This window comes from Acomys minous (assembly GCF_964271855.1).
Source record: "Acomys minous genome assembly, chromosome: 16".
NCBI classification, from domain to species: Eukaryota; Metazoa; Chordata; class Mammalia; order Rodentia; family Muridae; genus Acomys; species Acomys minous.
Genome location: NC_140498.1, coordinates 34,006,391 through 34,026,985, shown reverse-complemented (window position 1 = coordinate 34,026,985; position 20,595 = coordinate 34,006,391). Strand labels below are relative to the sequence as shown.

Sequence of the window (20,595 nt, the reverse complement as noted above, 5' to 3'; positions counted from 1 at the left end):
ACCTACACTGGCCTGGAACTCACAGTAATCTTTTTGCTTCAGTTTCCCAAGTGCTAGGATTACAGAAGTGAGCCTCCATTTTTTAAAAAGCCCAAATAAATGTCATTATACCAAAACCAAAGAGCAGCATCAGGCAGGAACAAGGCATGGGAGATTGGTGGAACATAAACTGGGGAAGGGTTTTAGGTGGCCCCCATCCCCCCTACCCCTGTGCCAAGCTAGCCTTGTTGCCTATGACTGTAAGCACAGGTCCTTGAGATGTTGGGGGTGGGGGGGGGGTACCTTCCCTTGGTTGCCCCTTGGTCAGACTGTTCTGATTCCAGCCCGAGAGGGTGCCTCACTTACCAGCTGCCCTCCAGCGTCTGGGAGCTGCTTCTTCCCTCCCTCCTCTTCTCTAGCTCCACAGCTGTCTGTTCCAGCAAGGCAGATACAGCATCCTGCAGAGACAGAGGCCGCCAGGTCAGCGGGGACCCTGGGTATCACAGTACCTATTGGGCATCCCAGAATGTAACCCTCCAAGAGAAGCCAGGGGAAACCCCAAAGGACCATCTTGCCCATGGTCACTCATGCATGCAGACACAGGAAGTATCCCTTTGGCTTCATCGGCCAGTCCGCAGAGCCTCTCTCTATGTGTGTGCACCTACTTGGCACAGTTAGTTTGGCACTGAGGGGAAAGCATCACAGTGCTGATGGAAGGAGATCAGAGAGCTGTCTGCCAGAGTCTTCCTTCATGTCACATAAGCCATCAAGGACGCAGCAATACCATGAGGATCAAAAGAAAGGTAAGCACTGTGGGTCTGGGAACAGAGACACAGTGACGTGTGTGTGTGTGTGTGTGTGTGTGTGTACACAGATGCTGCATACATGGACAGTTTCCAGGAGAAGGACCTGAGTGGTGCTGTTACTGACGAAGACTGTGTGACCTGAGAGAACGAATGATTGAATCTCTCTGACCCTCATTTTCTTCTAGTAAGCACCAGGAAAGGTCATTGTGAGGATTAACTACGCTGATCTATACAGAGCAGAGTAGCCTAGCAGATAGTATTCACTACACAACAGCTGACATCTGAGCAAGGAGGAAGCTGTGGCTTTCTCATCTCGGGGCTCATCTGCTTTCACCCTCAGCCCCCCAACTTCCAGGCTAGGAAACTCCTGACAAGTTCTCTGGGGACAGAAAGAAAGATCTAAACTTAAGCAAGGACCATGACAGGTGGTTTGCTCATATACAGTAGCTCACTGAACCACACAGCCGCCATGCTTGGCAGAGAGAAGCCATGGGCAGCCTAGTGGATGCATGTCTTTTCTGGCTTTGGTTTGGAGACAGGCTGGCCTAGTTGGTCTAGAACTAGCTTTGTAGACCAGGCTGGACCCAAACTTTCAGCGATTCTCCTGTGTCTGACTCCCTATGGGGGAATTACAGCCTTACACAGAGATGGCTTCAGGACGTCTTCAATGACTAGCAGCACCAAAACACGTTTCCAAACCAAAGCAAGGAAAACATTTTCAAGTAACCCAAAACGGGCCAGTTGCCATTTGCCCAGTCCTTGCAACAAGCACTCCCTATATTCATTTCTTTGAATTTTCCCATCAATGTTATCAAACTCCTTACAGACATGAAAAAATGGAGGTTCAGAGAGGTGACATGCTTGGCCCATCTATCACCCAGCTGGAAAGAGCCAAGTTCTGGGTTTTTGTTTGTTTTTATTTTGTTTTTTGAGACAGGGTTTCTCTGTGTAGCCTTGGCTGTCCTAGACTCACTTTGTAGACCAGGGTGGCCTCGAACTTACAGAGATCTGCTTGCTGGGGATTAAAGGCGTGTGCTATCACGCCCAGTCCGAGAGCCAAGTTCTGAATAGCATTCCCTAACCCTCTTGTATCTGGGATCTCACTTTGGTTAGGCTGGCCCCATCCACTGAACCACTCAGATAGCCCTTAAAAAAAAACTTAAATGTTTTGTTTTGAAATCACAGAGACAATATAAGGCACAGCAGAATACAGAAGGAGAAAATGAGAACCCACAGGGAGCTGGGTCAGGACCACTCAGGGAAGACCATTCGTGTACGGCCCTCTCCTCCTGCTTGCTTCTGTTTTCTCCTACCCTGGCCTTGTCTCCTTCGACATCATAAGCCTGGCTCTAGTTCATCCAGTGCTGTTGGCATGAGAGTGGGAGTGGCCCCCAGCCCTATCAGGCCACTTAGCCATCTCACCATGTGGTCGGGCCCTGGGGCTCCTGCCGGCTGGGGCTCCTTCTCGTCCTGTTTCTTCAAGTATTTGTAGCTCAGGAGGTTGTACCAGCGAGTTGACCTCTCCCCAGACCGGCAGACCTCAGCCAGGCTGATCTGGGCACCTCCCTGTTAGGGACAAACAGAAGAGTGAGTTTTAAGAGTGTCAGCTGGGGCCAGGTGTGGTGGCTCACGCCTTTAATCCCAGCACTTGGGAGGCAGAGGCAGGTGGATCACTGTGAGTTCGAGGCAAGTCTGGTCTACAAAGCCAGTGCAGGACAGCCAAGGCTACACAGAGAGACCCTGTCTCGACAAACCAAAAAAGAGTGTCAGCTAATGGTAACAATATAGAAAACAGCAGTCCCAGTGAGATAGGGGTGGAGCTTCCCAGTGGGGTTTCCTTCTGTTACCCAGGCTGGCCTCAAGTGACCTTAAGCCACTCAAGTAGTTAGGACCAGGTGCATATCACCACATTCATATATGTACCCTGCCCCATTCCCCTTTAAAGATAATTTGCAATGTATCCAAGGCTGGCCTTGAACTCGCTTCATCACCCACCCTAGTCCAGAACTCAGCCTCTCTGAGTGCTAATTTACAGCCATTGTGCCACCACGTTCAGCTTCTGTGAATGCACACATCTAGTGTCCTTCGACACACGTCCTCACACAGCCGAGACTGGCCTCAAACTAGCTGTGTTGCTGAGGATGACACTCAACTTCAGATCCGTCTGTCGCCACCTCCCTAGTGCTAGGGTTATGGCTGTGTGCTGCTACCAGGCTTGCACGTGGCCCGTTGAAAAAAAAGTGGGTTGTTTGGATTTTGTGTGTTGATACTTCTGTGCTAATCTGGGTTAGGTTCTGGGCTGAGCACTAAGGACAATGAAGGTCCCCACACAGTCGCACTTTCTAGCCACTAAGAGCCCCAAGGAGCACAACGCTGAACAAGCAATTTCAAGAGACATTGCTTTTACAATTCCTTATGGAAGGAATCTGCACATCTAGCAAAAAATGTAGACGCATTTACCCCGTGGCTTGGAAATCACATGCGTAGGTGCCTACCCCATTGATACCAGTCCAAAAAGACCCATAAACAGAAGCTCTCCCTTGGGTGTTTTTTGGTAATACTAGAAGAAGTTATTATGTAGTTGAAACTGACCTTGAACTAACTTTCCTGACTCTACCTTCCGAATGTTCTAGAATTATGGTTCACCTACAAATGCAAAAACAACTACACACACACACACACACACACACACACACACACACACACACACTCATGCTCACCCACCCACTCACCCATGCTCACACACCCACACTCTAAGTAACGGTACATGGTAGGATCAGGGGTGATGTCAGTGAGTAGGAGCTTTTCATGCACCTTTTCTTTGAAGCATTCAAGTGTAGTTAGCAGTGAAGACCAATAGATTAACCTACCTCACTGAGGAGGGACCTGTTGAAGAACAGCCTCCATGGGCCCAGCCGTATCCTAACCTCAACTTCTTCCTTAGGCATGGAAGGGTTTTACCTAGCCTTCTCCTGAGGAGCTCAGGACATTTGGGGTTCAACTCGCCCACTTTCCCTCTTGTTTTCACCTAACAGTGGCTGGGTCAATGGGAAGCCAGTTTTGTAACGTGGGGCTGTAGCCGGGAAGGGCTTGTCTGAGTCAGGGGCTCTTCCACCCACCCGTGAGCCTGTCTCCTGCTTTTTTCCCTTCGGTAGGACGGGCAGACTCTAATGTCAATCTGAATCAAAACTGCTTCAAACCCAAGATCATTTGAGCATCAGCAGGATGCCACAAGTAAAAAATGCTGTGCCACACCCTTTCCCCATGCACAAAGTTAAGATATATATACATATATATATATAATTAATTAATTTATTTATTATGTATATAGTGCTCTGCCTGCATGTATGCCTGCATGCCAGAAGAGAGCATTAGATCACATTATAGATGGTTGTGAGCCACCATGTGGTTTCTGGGAATTGAACTCAGGACCTCTGGAAGAGCAGACAGTGCTCTTAACCTCTGAGCCATCACTCCAGCCCCTAAGCTATATATTTTATAATTGCATCCAGGCTAAGGATACAAGGTATGTCTAAAACAAACAAATTTCCTATTTAGCCTTGGATTCCAGCTCCAACATATCTCACTATATATGCAAATATTCTAAACCAGTAAAACAAACAAACAAACAAAGAAACAAACAAAAAAACCCCAAGAAAGTCCAAGCAAACAAATACCCCCTCCAAAAAAACAAAACAAAATAAAACAAAACAAACAAATAAACTGAAGCAGTTTTGGTCAAGTATTTCTGACAGGGATGTTCAAGCTAAAACAGGAGGTACCAGATCATGGCACAGACTGCTGAGTCTTGCTGACTAACAGCAATTTCTGGGAGAATAGTGTGGAGTAGGGAAAGGAAGTCAGCACTGACACTTTACTGTCTTGACACCAGCTTCCTCATCAGGGTAATGAGGAAAATAGCTGCTATATGCAGGGCGCGTGTGTGTGTGTGTGTGTGTGTGTGTGTGTGTGTGTGTGTGTGTGTGAGCGCGCGCGTGCGCGCGCGTGTGCACGCGCACAAATTCAGAAATTGAATGGCTGGCGTGCTCCAGGCACCAGAGTAGATGTATGTAAGTACACTCAAGAATATGTATATCACTCCTTTATTCATCCTACAAGTATTCCCTGCAGACAGAGAAACATCTAGAACACGATTCCCCACCAAGGGGATGACAACTTCCTGGTGAGACACACAAACATACTGGATATTGCAGTTCAGAACACGACAGGCTACATTCGAGGTACTAGCTGGGGAGGGATCATGAGAACAGTGTGGAAACATGACACCTTCATCAGATTATTATTGATGACACCAAGATGCTCCCCCGGCTGGTACCGGCTCACGGGTATGAATATCATTCACCTTCACAAGCTAGAAGCATTTCTGGGGGGCATTTACTCGCCCACGGATTCAACATACATGATTTACCGACTAGCTCATAAGTGCTAGCGTGTACAAGCAGGAGAGCAAATGTCCCAAGGGGACAGAGTGTGAGGATGAGGACCATTCAGGGTTTGTGGGAAGACGGTGATGAGCGGTAACTTTCAAAGGATGCTGCACAGCACTGCCTAGGTGTATTTTATGTCCAGTTGCACAGGTGGGGGGCGGGTCACATAGGCAGGGCTGGGGCTGTGCCAAGTTAGTGACACCAAATGAGAAAGGAACAAGGGAGCTATTGTGACAGCCAATAGTGAGGCTGGACCTGAGCTGTGTGACACTGGCCTTAGTGGCTGTGTGGGAACGGTGTGATGCCTCACTAAAATGGCTGCTGACAGTCTTGGGGGAAGGCAGGCCATGCATCCCTCTAAATCCTGAGGTCTGGGAACTCAAGAGCCTTTGGTCACCCTGAAATGTAACACAGTAAGGCAGGGACACATGAAGAAGGTGAGTGTGTTCAAATCCAGGTTGGCGCTTAGTCAGTTCACTGGAGGAACTGGGCCTTACTTGTTTTCTCAAGTGAAGATCACCCAGATCCTTCTCCCCAGGGCTTGCTGAGGGTTAAATAAGGGGCTTTTGGCCCAATGGTAAAGACACAGACACTGCTGGTTAATGGTACAGCTGGTTAAATGGCTTAAAACAGACAGGGGATTCCACAACCCCAGCAAGGCAAGAAGACACCACTGCTGCCTCGTGGGAGCTGGGGAGTCCTTTCCCCCTCCTGCCTTGCTGCCTCTCTCCTCTTCCAGCCACCCAAACCTAGACTTCAAGTTCCCCTGTGTAGGCAGGCAAGGAGGTTTCCCATTGGTCGTGGACAGCAACCAGCCACTGTAAGATGAGCGCCTTTGGCTGTTGCCATGGCGACCAGCAATGGCCAGGCTTCAATTAGGAGGGAAGAATAAAAGGCACCCACTTAGGAGAAGAAAACAGGATTTAGTCTCTTCTGGTTCTGGAATTCCCAGGGCTGAGGAAAGCTTTGCTAGAGGAGCCTGGGTCTGGAAACACTTTCCTTCAACGTCCACCATGTTTCCTAAATAAGCCCCTTTTGTCACCATTAGTAGCCTCCAAGGAGCACTGAGTTAGCAAAGAAAGGACACTAAGGGGCTTGAATGTATGTCCTGTAGACAAGGGGTCCAAATACAGCTTCTGCCGCTGTGTAACTGTGCGACTCAAAGTAAGAGCTCGCGTCTCTGTGACTCAGTTTCCCACTGGCACAAAGGACCTGTTTTTAAGATGAATAAAATAGATGGAAAGGGTGCTTGTCGGAGACCTAATTTAGTGTCTGTCAGAAAATGTCATCCAACTGACATTCACTGTTGCATCTGTGTCCATGGTAACATCATCCTAAGAGGCAGGCTTTCTGTCACGGGCTGAGTAGGAAAGTGACTGATGCCCACGTCCTTTGAGCCTGTGTGGACACTCTGCCATTTTAAGTCTATGGTGCTCAAAATGTGACCAGGGACTGTGGCATCCCTGCTCCCTGGGAATTTGCTAGAAATGCAGATTCTCAGCTTTGCTGAATCTCTACTTGCACTGTAACCAGAGCACCAGGTGACTCACAACACCCGCTACGTGCGCTGAGTCTGAGGTGCGCTGTATTTGTGCTTCGTCAGACACAAGATCAGATGGAATGGTTGGCGACAGGAGCTGCATGGCAGATTTGGGAACTGAGACCTGGCACTGGAGACTCTCAGGAGGTGGGGCTAAGAAGGCTAGCTTGGTGATCTGCCCTTAAATCCTGAGGACACAGTCCCCAAATTCCCCAGGGGAAAGGGTTCTCCATCACAAACAGACTCAGGTGAGGCGGGACAGCTAAGAATCTCTCACTCTGAGCACAGGCCCATGGCTGCCACCAGGAGAAAGACCAGCCTGCAGCGGAGGCAGCAACTGCCATGTGTTTACTCTCTCAGCTTCCTGACAGGGATGCAGGGAGAAGGCTTAGTGCCATGGACAAATCCCTGGCCTAACCTCTACGTGAGCTTCCTACTTTCTTCTATCACTTGAACCCACCCATTTCCAACACAGCCTGAACTGTAGTTTGTCTGTGTGTTAGCTGCAAATATTGCCTCCTCTTCTAAGGGGCTCTTACCTGCTCTCCAGTGCTCAACACAGGCACAGGTACCTAGCAGGCTCTCAGCAGAGACTTCTAAAGCCCACATTGCTTTAAAAACCCTGGAGCTGCCATTTAAACACTCTGAAACGGCATCAGAGGTAATAAAGCCTTTCATTTTGTTCAGCTCAGAACAAACATTTTGTATCTCAGAAGCCCCCAGGGAGGGGTTACTCAAGGCTGAACAACCTTGCTCTGCCTATATTTAAGTGCATGGCTTTTGAAGGGCCACAGCATCTCTGACCCTGGCTCCTGCCAATGCAGAGGAGGAGGGCGGGAGAGCAGAAGAGGCTCTGTTAACTGAGAACCTGTGTCACACACTTTGGTGGGTGCTTTGTGTGCATGTTCATAAACCTCACAGCACTCATAGTGGGCAGGCAGGAAGGCACTGCAGACAAAGCGGAAAGCAGAGGTATTAAGGAACGTGCCCATGGCCACTCAGCTAGCCCTCGATGGTAAAGGTGAGATTCGATCCTTAGGCTGTTCTTACTACTCTTTGCTTCTTGTCTGACCTCTCATGTTGCACAGTGAAGGTGAGGCAGATGGCATGCACTTCCAGGTCCTTTTAGGTCTGTTACTTCTCTCCCAAGTCTGAGGCCACTATTCTCTGTGGAGGCATTTCTGCCTGAAATCCAGTATGAACATGATACATACCACAACCTGTATCACCCTCATGCCTTAAGGATTGAAGGCCAGGGGAACAGGCAGACAGACAGACAGACAGACAGACAGACTCAGCCCTCACCAGGCACTCCTCTACATGGCTCCTGTCAGTGGTGCAGACATCTACTCGTAAGGTCTTCTGGTGAAGGGCTGGGTAGGACATGGACACCCAGAATGCCTCATTGAACACGAGGGTAGCTGCAGAGTCCAGAGGCCGGGTTCTGAACAGGCAGGTGCTGCTTTCAGAGCAAGGCAGGATGGCTACACGGATGTTCCTGGGGGAGACAGAACCGTTAGAGAGCTGCGCAGCTGTCTAGGGCTGACATATTGCAGAAATCCCCAGGGAGACAGCTGTGAAGGAGAGAGTGCAGAACGTCTTATGTGAGGTATGCAGCAAGGGCTCTTGGGTACCAATTGTTATTTCGGCCATGGGTCTCTGGATTTTTGTTGTAGCTCTGGCTGTCCTGGAACCCACTATATAAGCCAGGGTGGACTCAAACTCACTGAGATCTGCTTGCCTCTGCCTCCTGAGTGTTGGGATTAAAGGCACGTGCCAATATGCCTGGCTAGGTCTCTAAATTCTTAGAGTCTCACAGTTTGTAGAAGTGGACGCAAACTGGTTCCAAACATGGATAGACAGCAGTTTATTCCACGGAGCAATGGTGGAAATAGAGGCACTCAGGCACAGAATGCAAATGCTCTAATGCCTGCAGGCAGAAATTTCATAAGTCTGTTTTGTATGTCCGTGCAAGTGGAGGACATAGGTCAACCTGGTGGGTCAGTCCTCACATGCTGTCTAACTTTTGTTTTTGATTTCTTTTCTTTTCTTTTTTTTTTTTTTTTTTTTTTTTTGGTTTTTTGAGACAAGGTTTCTTTGTGTAGCTTTGCCTGTCCTGGACTAACTTTGTAGACCAGGCCAGCCTTGAACTCACAGCGATCCGCCTGCCTCTGCCTCCCGAGTGCTGGGATTAAAGGAGTGCGCCACCACCGCCCAGCGTTGATTTCTTTTTTTTAAACAGATCTCCCATTGGCTTAGAGCTTTCTAAATTGGCTAAGCAGGCTGGTTAGTAAGCCCCAGGGATTTGCCTATCGATGCCTCCCAGTGCTGGGATTACAACTGTGCACTATCATGTCCTAGGATGAAACGCTGGCCCTCACACTTTTGTAGCAAGCACTTTACCAATGATTCTAACAAAAACTACAGATGTGTTTGTCCTTGGCCCTACACCTTGTGCTAGGCACAGATAGCCCTGTACAAGGACCAAAGAGAACCTGGGCATTTCTGGTCCTGGCATTGTTTGAGGGGGCAGAAACTAAAATAATCCAAAGCTCCAGTCTGGTCTTTCTTGGGTTTTGTCAGGCTTCTTCTCATCCTCTCCCAGGACACTGATTGAATACAGCTACTGCTATCGCTTTCTAGGTTGCTTTCCAGGCCTTATGGTCTAGTTAGGAAATGTATAGGTAGATGAATGTAATATAACATAAGCCCTGTCTACAGTAGGGATGCATGCAGACGGTGCAGGTGCATGCAGGTGCATGCAGCTGTGTGCAGACATGTGCAGGCGAAGGCAACACCCGGTCACCTTCTTCCTAGAGAAGCACAGTGTCCGGCGCTAACTAGAGAACCAGACTGTCCTTCAGCATAGAGAAGATAATAGGGACCTGTTTGTCCTCATGAGGTCACAGTCTAGGAGATTTCCCACGAAGGACCAGCTCACCCAGCATTCTTAGAGCAGCGTGCGGTGGGGATCCAGACTGTACCAGGAAGGGGGGTAGCTATCTACAGTCCGTTCTCCAAGGCTGGTAAGCTTGCCATTGTGTCCATGTACACACAGACAGCAGTGGCATGCTCATGTGCATTAAATACCCACAGCGCAACGGTATTTGGAGCTGGAGTGGGATGGAGCTAAAGAGCTTTCCCAGGGAGAAGCACAGCAGGTGGGAAGGCGGTTCCAGATGCAGGGCTCCATACTCACACTTTCTGGTCTTGCTGCGGGGACAGGGCAGAGAGGTTACTCAGCTGGATGACTAATATCGCAAATTGCTTATTCTTCTCATCGTATCTGAAAGGAAGGGATAAGTAGAACACCAATCAGCAAACGATTCCCCTCCTACCTTTTTTTTTCCTTCCTTCCTTCTTTCCTTTTGAAACTGGGTCTCGCCACTGTATCCGTGGCTAGCCTATATAGACCAGGCTGGCCTTGAACTCACAGAGATCCAGCTGCCTCTGCCTTCCGAGTGGTGGGGTTACAGGCGTATCCCGGCATCCCTAGTTTTTAGACTTTTGGTTTTCCTTTTAAGTTGTAAAAATGCTATTTTATTTATTACTATTATTAGAGAGAGTGGGTAAGTATGCCTGAGGTGTACACATGCCATAGGGCACGTATGGAGGTCAGAGGACACCTATGGAGGTCAGTGCCCCTCCCCCTACTCCCTGGGTTCTAGGGATTAAACTCAGGCTGTCATGGTAAGGTTTTGTTTGTTTGTTTGTTTTTGGGTGGTTTTTGTTTATTTGTTTGTTTTTGTTTTTCAAGACAGGGTTTCTCTGTGTAGCCTTGGCTGTCCTGGACTCACTTTGTAGACCAGGCTGGCCTCAAACTCACAATGATCCGGCTGCCTCTGCCTCCCGAGTGCTGGGATTAAAGCGTGCGCCACCACGCCCAGCAGTAAGTGCTTTTAATGGGGGAGACATCCAGCTGTCCCACTCATCTCAATTTTTAAAGAGGTGACAGATGTTAGTTTGAAACTTTCTCACATTAACATGTTTGTAGAAGAAAATGTGGAAGTCATCCCCCCAGGAAGAAAACCCAGCAGCAACAGCAGTGCACATGACAGACAGAGCTGGGCTGCGGTTCCCAGGGGTCTCAGGTTCACCTGAGTTAGGACCTGCATGGGGATGGAAACACTGTAAGAGTAGATACAATGCAAAAAAAAAAAAAAAAAAAAAAAAAAAAAAAAAGAGTAGATACAATGCAAACAGGAAGCCCATGTCCTCTGCCACTGTCCAGCTCAGTACCCATCACAAGGGCTCAGCATCAGTCACAAGAAGCTTGGCATTCCTCATCTACAGTGAAGGGACCAGTAGCCCTGTATTCAAGAGCTCACCAAGGCTAGCGGGTCCTGCTTCTCCCTTGGATAGCTGTGAAGGTACAATACTGTCCATGAAGAAGAAGTCCTATGTAAACCCTCCCTCTGTCCTTGTGCCCCCTCCTCCATCACTTACTTCAGGGCAATTTGAACACGAGTGGCACCCACACCTTCTGATTCTTCACTGTCAAATGTAGCAGCTTCAGAGGTGCCCAGTCTAAAAGACACCAGTGGAAAGGGTTAGCTTCCTGCCTGCGAACAAAGGCTTTTTCTGGACTTGGGGTTCTTGCTGTGAGGCTGATGGCTGTGTGAACAGTGTTCCTCTGGGTTCTGTTTTTCCTAGGTGCTTGGGACCCCTTTCTAGAATGCACTCCCTTTCCCTAGCATCTATTTCCCTGGAGAACACTTTGAAACTGTTACCCCAGAACCCGAATTTACCCTAGGAGCCTTGGACACCAGCTGTCTCTTTGCTGCCCGCATGCTGGGCATGGTTTCTGAGAAGGCTGTCAGGGGAAAGGCTAGGAGAGCCCTACCTTATCCTGTGGAGTGTGGGCGTGAACATCCAGCTCTCACACACTCCCCGGGCAACAGAACAACACCTGGGGACCCACCTCTGCACAGAAGCCTCGTACACACCGCTGTCCCCAGCCACCGACTCATCGGACACTGCAGCGGATACACAGGCCACTTTCAGGCCACACCCTGGGGTCTTACTCGCAGCTGTATGAGCAGAGGGGAAAGATGAAAGAAGGGAAGTCAAATTCAGAAGCCACATGATTCTGCCCCACTCCCCTGATGGTCCCAAGTGAACTCCAATCCCTCTGAAGGCTCAAGTAAGGACCTCCTGGGCTTGAGACAAGGGAAAGGGTCATATGTGACTTCATGTCTGTGCTGGCTGTTCTTGTTTGTCAGCTTGACCACATCTGGAAGGAACTAAAGCCCAAAATGGCCGGGCACACCTGTGAGGGATTTTTTTTTTCTTCCTCAGTTAAATTATTTCAATCCTGATTTTTGGGGTGAGGTGGTAAACCTTTAAACTTCTTGAGGTGGGAAGATCCACTGTTAATCTGGACAACACCTTCTGCTGGAAGCCCATATAAAAACACAGAAAAAGGAAGTGTGCATGCGCATTCTGCACCCCCCCCTCCCGCCTGCTTGTTCTTGCTTTGCTGGCAGTCCATTCTTCACTGGCATTAGAACCTACTTAGTTGGGATTCGGGATCTACTGAAGATCAACTGAGACATCCAGCCTCATGGGCTGAACAACTACTGTATTCTAGAACCTTCTGTTCATAACCAGCCACTGTTGGATTAGCTAGACCACAGCCCGTGAGTCATTCTAATAAATCCCATTGACCCTGTGGGTCACCGCCCCTTTGACAAACCTCTATCTCCAATTCATAACAGTAGCAAAATTACAGTTATGAAACAGCAATGGAATAGCTTTACGGTTGGGGGTGACCACACCACAAGGAAACATATTAAAGGGTTGCGGCATTCGGAAGGCTGAGAACCACTGTGCTAGGTAGAGAAGCCTAACTACAATGTCTGTCACTCAAACTCTGGACCAAAACTGCCTGGCAGGGTAGAAAGATAGCCCAGCGGTTATGTAATCCTTTGCTGCTCTTGCAGAGGCCCAGAGTTTGCTTCTCAGCCCCTGAGTGGCAGCTCACAACTGTGGTCACAGTTCCAGGGGATCTGCCTCCCACTTCTGACCTTCAGAGGCCTGGGTATGAATGTGGTGCATGTAGGTGCAAGCAAGATAAACACTCATTCACATAAAATATAAAACTGCCTGGCTGCAAACATGGCTCTGCCACGGACTGCTTTATGACCCTGGGACACTGGCTGAACCCCCAGGAAGTCCTAGGCTCTTCCTTTGTGAGGTGAGGATAATAACCTATGTTATAGGGCCACTGGGGGCCCTGGATGAGGGAAAGTCCATAGCAGTGAGACTACTAATGATGTTCAGGATGTGTTTGTACGTGTGTACGTGCACGTGTGTGCATGTGTGTGATGTATGCATACATGTTCAGTCCAGGGGTCAGCTCCAGCAATGTTCTTCAGGAGTCACATCCCTTGTTTTTTGAGGCAGGGTTTCCCAGCCCAAGGCTCAACATTAGCATAGGTTAGGTGGCCAACAAGCCCTAGGGATCCACTGTCTCCTTCTCCCCAGTGCTGAGATTACAAGCACACATTATCAATACTGGCTTCTTTTCTTTTCTTTTAACGTGAGTTCTGGAGTTGAATTCAGGTCCTCGCGTTTGTGAAGCTCCCCAGACCTGCCTGGTTTTGGCTTTTAAGATGGGGTTGATATGCAGGCTAGGCTAGCTTCGTATGTTGGATCTTCCTGTCTGAGCCTCCCGAATGCTGGAGTGACAAGCCAGAGTCAATGTGCCCAGAGAGCAGTACTGTTTTCTAGGTCCTCCCTACATACCCGAGACAAATGAACAGCCTCTGTGTTATAGATAAAAATTAAAGATTAAAGAGGATGATAGAATAGAAGGTACCAGGCTGATATTATGTTATACAGAGTTTATTAGATGAGTATGGGGGGGGGAGAAGGAAAGGGAGGAAGGAGTAAGAGAGAGAGAGAGAGAGAGAGAGAGAGAGAGAGAGAGAGAGAGAAAGAGGGGGTAGAGAGAGAGAGGTAGAGAAGTAGAGAGGTAGAGAGAAAAGTAGAGCGAGGAGAGGTAGAGAGAGACATAGAGAGGAGTAGAGAGAGAGCCACATAGAGGGTTTCTTTTATATGGCTCTGGGCAGGGCCACGCCCCCATAGCAGGTAAGCAATAACATCACAGGCAGGCTGACTGAAGCAGAAGCCTAACATCCTGCCTCTTAAAGGAAGGCAAAGGAGGATGCACCTCTAGTCAGCTCCTCCAGAAGAAGTCTCTGGTTGGGGTCATAACCGGGCTCCTTGCACCTGGCACACATTTCCTCCATGCCCAAGTAATGAGCATGCGTGGTTGTCCAAAGCCCACTGCCAAGTCATGAGCTACGAAGGTGAAGAAGTTGCACCTTGCTATCCACAGAGGCCAGCTCCAGGTATTTCACTCTACAGCCAAATATCCCTAAGCACTGGTGCACGCTAGGCCCTGGGGCAGAAGGAGACAACCCTGGGGTGCACAGAGGCTGGGGTTTTGGCAGCTTGGGGAGGCAGGTCAGTGGTGAGGAGAGCCTGGGACACATCAGGTGCTAGAAATGAAAAGGCTTCCCTAGCCTTGCGCCACACCCGCTGAGCCCGAGGGAGACTTCCCACCTTTAGCCCCACACAATCTCCACCCTCCGCTAAACCACTTAAAGAGATTAATTTGTCTGCTGACTGAAACGGCAGCACTAATCGCATAACCTGCTTAGTGCTGGAGCTCTGCCTGGCACTGCTCACGGCAGGGGAGCTTGCTGGAGATGGCGTGAAAAGAAATCCGTCCCTCACCTTGCGCGCTATCTCTAGCCCATGTTGGGAGGGGTGTGGGGAGGGGAGGGTCTCCTCACAGGACCTGGTTGGAGTCTGAGTGTCCTGATGTGACCCTGAATCCTGAACAAAGACACTTCTTAAGCCATGGCAGAGCTTCAACCCGTTCCCTGTCCTCTCTGGGGGACAGATCCACCTGCAGTCGTAGGAAGCTTGTTTTTACTTTTGTTTGACAGAACTCTGTGAGATTCCCTCCCTGATGAGGGAACACCAGGGATCTTTAAAGAAATGGCTGACACTCAGAGCCTTTAGTTAACTGGGTACCCCCCAGTCCTCTACCACTGGCTCCTATGCACTGACAAGCAATTCCAGGCAGCAACACCACTGACCATTCTAAAAAAGACAATGCACAGTTCACAGAGGTGTGAGGGTCAAATGGGTAACCGCAGGCATCAGGACCAGAACCTTGCAAGCCTGCACCCAAACACAAAAGCCAATGCTAATGTTGCTAGGACTCAAGAGAGTGCTGGGTGGATTCCCGCACCACCACAATCCCCGCTCCCATCACACGAGCTTAATGAGCACTCTGCTACATTGTCACGTCCAGATGGGGCTAACAAACACCAACAGAGTCACGAATTTTGGGGGACAAAGAGCTACCCTCGACCCTAATGATGAGGCATGACCCGAAATGGGATTGGGCTCTGAGATCAGAAAGCAACCCTGGCCAAGGGCTGCCTCTCTGAACCTCTGCTTCCTCATCTATGAAGCGGGCAGAGAAGAAACAACCTTGTTTTTAAAATCCAGTACATCTAAGTGTGAGCAACTGCACTTTGTTATGGAAGAGCTGTTACACTTTTCCTTCTAGTAGGGCTCGGCTGTCATTTCAGATGTTCATTTGCATCCTAACCAAACTCCAGGATGTTCTTTTTTGACCTCATGAAGAAGCGTACGTCATTCCCGGGTCTCCCAAGGTCATGTGGGTCCTTTGCTGTAATTAGCATGAAATCCACATCTCACTCCCAGTTCCTGTGTGCTCAGGATGCTCTCGCTGAGTCATAGCTTCTCAGGCCCAAGTTAACGTTCACCACAATGGTCCCAGAGACCCTACCTCCCACGCCCCCCTTTAAATTAAATTATTATTGTGTGTGTATATGTATATGTGAGCACAGGAACGTGCCGTGGTGCACATGTGGACGTCAGAGGACAACTTTTCAGGAGTCAGCTGATTTTTACTGGTGGGTCTGGGGTATCTGAGGCTGTCAAGCTTGTGCAGAGAGCACCTGCACCCTCGGAGCTGTCTCACCGGCCCGTGTAGTGTGCATTTAGAAATAAGAGCTCAACGCTTCCAACCAAATTGTTTACATAGTGGAGAATGATTCTGCACTGCTAATCTTCATGCCTCTTCCTCCTAAATGCTGGGGTGGTAGTCGGATGCTGCCACACCTCCTTATTCTCCCTGGCACCCCCGCCCCCCCCCCCCCACAATTACGCTTCTATCCTTTCTGAACCGTCCATCTGTCTCACCTCCACCCAAAGGCCCTACCACACACCCTGCTGTGTTTACTTCACGCGCTTTAGTCTGGTTCATGTCTAGTGCCTGTGGCTCCAGCTTAACCCAAGCTTTGCAAACGAAGGGAGGGGGCCTTGTCTGTCATCAACACTGGACCTCAGCAAATAAGTTTGACATAGGACACATGTATGGAAAGCTTGGATGAATTCACTTACATCCACTTAGCACAGGGTCTGGGATACATTTTAGTAGGCACTAAATACCTGGCGAATGAAATCCACCATAACGGAAACCTAGCCCAGGACTTAGCACAGCCTGCATTTGTCAATATCTACTGAATAAACAACCAATCACATAAAGATCCAGCCATAGACAATAGTCAGGAATTACCACAGGAATTCCCTGCCTCCTGGGTTCCCCATAAGGATGCTGTGCTACTTACCTTGGCCCAATGGCTTGACCTCAGGCCCTGCTTCCTCCAGCCGGTATCTCTCTCGGCTGCTGCTGCTGCCGCCGAGGCTCAGGTCACAAAGAGTGGCACTCAGCTCTGCATCTTCAAACTCCAGCGGGGTCAGAAAGGCATCTCCGGCCAGAAGGGGGTCAGCGATGAGAGGGGAGCAGGGAGGGGAGGGGGAGGAGAGCGAAGAGCGTGGCGACAGGGAGGTCATGGACTTGGGAGTGCCAGATAGGGAGCGCAGGGCCTGCAGGCGGCTGCCTCCCTCTGCCTTCTGTGTCTTGGCTACTTCATCCTCATGGATGGTGGTGATGCAGCCCGAGGGCCGGAAGCCCGTGGCACCCTCTAGGAACAGCAGCTCCACCTTGCTCTGGAGCTCCGAATCCAGCTGTTCGAATGGGTCGTAATAGAGGTCGCTGAAGCTGGCTGAGGTGGAGGAGTCCAGGCTAGAGGCAGCCAGGGAGCCTCGGCTGGATGTAAGTGACCCAGGGCTACTGCCTGAGGACAGTGACTGCATGCTGCTTGACAGGCTGGGGACAGGGAGGGGAGGAAAGATAACGTGGAGTGAGGTGGCCACTGGGAACTCCACTGGGCTCTGAAACTATGGGCCCTTGTAGGCATTAACCTTCCTAGCCCACTTGACAGCCTAAGCTGGACCATGCGCCCAATGTCACTGAAGAGAAAATAGAGATCTGGAGAAAGCCACGTACCCAGAGTAGCAGAGCTGGGATGTTGGACCCATGAGTCTCTTGCTTTATAAGTCAGGCTCGCCTCAAACTCATGGCTCTCTTGTCTGAAGTGCTGAGTGCTGGGATTACAGTTGGAAGCCACACACCTGGCCTCCATATTTCTCTTCTAGTTCTGTTTCTCATTGGCAACATTCAATCTTTACTAAAAGATTTCTTTTGTTTTCTTTGATTGACTAATGATTGATTGGCTGAAGTAGCTCTCACTGTGTAGCTCCGGCAGGCCTTTAACCTGATGTATAGGCGAAGTAGGCCTTGAACTCACAAAGGTCCAACTGCCTCTGCTTCCCGAGTAACTGGGACTAAAGGCTTGTGCCACCATGCCTAGCCTTGCTTTCCTTTTTTATTGAACTTCAAAGGAGACCTTATATGCTAATTGACAACGGAAACACATCATCTATTGCTATACACAGGAAGAAACCACTTTTGCTGGGGACTGGGGGGTAGGGGGACTTAACGAAATGCCGCTATGAACTTCCGGTAGCAGACTCCACTCCTCAAGACCTCAGCTTATAGAGGCCCATGATGTGCTGTAAAAGCAGGCTGGCAGGCAGGAGTGATATGCTCTCAGAGACATGGCCATCTTCCTGGGGCCATCTCTGTGTGTACAGTTCCAAGGGATGAAACAACCCTGTGGCCAGCCACGCTGGCCAAGTACATATCTGCTAGAATAACCACCTTCTGTGCAATGTCTTCCCTCCAACCAAGGAGGATTGGTGAAGAGCAGTGTGGGGCTGGACCACCTCCTGGCCTCCCCCCCGTGGGGACAGTCACCACCCACCCCTCACCTTTTCAGCTGACAGTGCAGAGTAGCCACCTGCCGAGTGGCTTCCTCCAGCTCTCTCACCAGCTGGTTCCTCTTGCTGTTTAGCTTCAACCTGAAGGGAGGGAAGGCATGAATGACAACGATGCTCCAAAGGGACGCAGTGCTCTAGTTCCCTTCCTGGTCTCCAAAAAGGAAAACAAGGCATGTGCACTAAGAGATGGACACTCCAGCCCAAAGACACGTGCACAGGAACTTCACAGAAACATCTTACCATGGTGCTGTGGAGGAAAACAGCCTCTTAATATACGAGTTCTATAGTAACCGCGAAGCCACCTGCCATACATCGGAGACCAAGACAAGAACCCTAACACACTGAATTGATTTAGTCTGTAATGTTATGTGGGTGTGATTTTTAACAGTTTTACAAATGAGAAAATTGTCTCTTAGTTTCATAATTTACTCAAAATTATGGAATTAGTAGAAGAATTAGGAATCTGCCGAACTACCATTCCCGCCCTCTCCTCTTTCCAGCTTCCTTTCCCCTCCCTCTCGTTCTCCCCCTTTCTTTCTTTAAAAAAAAAATTTATTTATTATGTGTACGGTGCTCTGCCTGCACACCAGAAGAGGGCACCAGATCTCATTATAGATGGTTGTGAGCCACCATGTGGTTGCTGGGAATTGAACTTAGGACCTCTGGAAGAGCAGTCAGTGCTCTTAACCACTGAGCCATCTCTCCAGCCCTCGTTCTCCCCCTTTCAGCTGCTATCTCTTTCCTTCTCTCGCTCTTTCCTTTCATCTGCTAATATTCACTGAGTACCCGGGTTACACTGGATGCTGTGCCTGGCACTAGGGACACAGCAGTGAGGGAAAGAGAACTCATCGACACGCTTAGAGAGCATGGTAGGTGGAAGATAGGAGGTATCCCGGTAGCACGGGGTGTAACAAGGTCCAGAAAAACAAACAAACAAACAAACAAACAAACAAACAAAAAACAGAGGAATGAATCCCTGACTTAGACTGAGCAAATGGCTCTGTGGCCCAGATTTCTGGCATCCACCCTTCTCTGTGTCTCCCTGGGTTCCCAGGCTCCCTGACATCCAACTGAGGCACGTGAGCAAATTCTAGCCAATGGGCCAAGAGCAGAAACCATGTGTATCAGGTAGAAGTATATACGGAAAGTGTCCTCCTCAGCTTCTTGTGGCCTTAAAAGGGAGGTAGAAAGGGGCCAACAAGTGAGGGTGCCAGCTCCTGGGAATACTAAGATATTCTATGGATCAGAAATACTCTTCAAGAGTGTTTATCCACAGAGATCGGGGGCTATTTCTTGCAGTAGATGCTCCCCCCCCCACCCCACCTAATAGAGAAACTAAAGGGACTCAGTAGACAGAAGGGAGTTGGCAAGGAAGAGGTACTCTTTCCCTAGGGGAAGGGGCTGAGATCATTCCCTCTGCTGAGGGGTCTGGATGATAAGTTTCCACGCAGTGGCCACTCACTGCTCCTTTCTGTGTCCCTGCTGCAGAAGGAACTGACTGACCTGGACTCAGGAAGGGACCAAGAACTCAGCCAGCCCAGCCTGCCGCCTGGAGACCAGAGGTGACCTTGGACACAACTCACAGAGGGCATGTTGGCTTTCGTCCTGGGCAAGTGGACCTATGATGTTATTGACAAGACAAGCAGAGGAGTAGGCTGATTGGTGTTGGCATGATTCTTGGCCAACTCAATCTCTAGAGTCCTTCCAGATTCTTGCCTGGGGCTGAGAGGGACAGGAAGCAAGCTCGTAGATGGGCCTGTAACAAACGAACCCCAGAATTTCCATCCCTTTCAAAGAACAAAGGTCATAAGGGAGGGATAAGTCAGGGGTCAAGAGGGGGAGCTCATGGTTTGTCTATGGAGCAAGCCAGAGTACATTGGGAGCAAATGCATGTCCTCACTGGAGACTGGGCAGGATGGGGAGGGAGCTGTTGTGGGAATGACTTGACTCCCTGAGCAGAGCAAGGGTAGCTGCAGCATGCAGGTGCTATGGTCCCTTCCCAGGAGCAGCAGGCTTAGCAGGCCAGATGGCATGTGAGTGATGCACCCAGCACATGCTGGGAGGCCATGAATACATCAATCATGGAAACAGGCAGAAGATCTAGGGAGTGGGGGCCTGAATGCCCACAAGCTGTAGCTTGGCACCTGGGGTGCTGGTTAAAAATGCAACAGCCTGGGCTGCATCTCAGACCTGAAGAATTGGTCCCTGGGGAAGAGGCCATGATCTAACAAGAATCCTGTGTGGCCGCACATCAGCCCTGATGCATGGTTGAGAGAGTATAGCAGGGAGAATGTGAAGAATGTTAAGGCAGTTCCGAAAGAGGAAGAAAAGAGGGAGGGAGGGAGGGAAGAAGGGAGGGAGGGAGGGAGGGAGGGAGGAAGGGAGGGAGGGAGGGAGGGAAGAAGGGAGGGAGGGAGGGAGGGAGGGAGAAGGAGAAATATAAAAAGGGCAGAGGGGAGCTGAAGGGAAGAGGAGAAAGAGTCACTAACACCAAACACACACACACACACACACACACACACACACACACACACACACACACACAGAGAGAGAGAGAGAGAGAGAGAGAGAGACAGAGAGAGAGAGAGAC

At 49.7% G+C, this 20,595-nt stretch overlaps 1 protein-coding gene across 2 annotated transcripts in view; it reads right to left on the bottom strand.

The window, feature by feature from the left end:
* WWC1 (WW and C2 domain containing 1) overlaps window positions 1-20,595 on the bottom strand; it is a 147,759-nt gene that overhangs the window by 17,553 nt on the left and 109,611 nt on the right. For both annotated transcript variants that reach the window (XM_084761244.1, XM_084761245.1), the window contains exons 10-17: window positions 17,997-18,086; window positions 16,451-16,992; window positions 11,695-11,803; window positions 11,220-11,300; window positions 9,973-10,059; window positions 8,079-8,271; window positions 2,208-2,351; window positions 346-437 (exon numbers count right to left, since the gene is read on the bottom strand). In XM_084761244.1, the coding sequence (XP_084617370.1) occupies window positions 346-437; window positions 2,208-2,351; window positions 8,079-8,271; window positions 9,973-10,059; window positions 11,220-11,300; window positions 11,695-11,803; window positions 16,451-16,992; window positions 17,997-18,086 (1,338 nt within the window). The remainder of the gene's footprint in view (window positions 1-345; window positions 438-2,207; window positions 2,352-8,078; window positions 8,272-9,972; window positions 10,060-11,219; window positions 11,301-11,694; window positions 11,804-16,450; window positions 16,993-17,996; window positions 18,087-20,595) is intronic.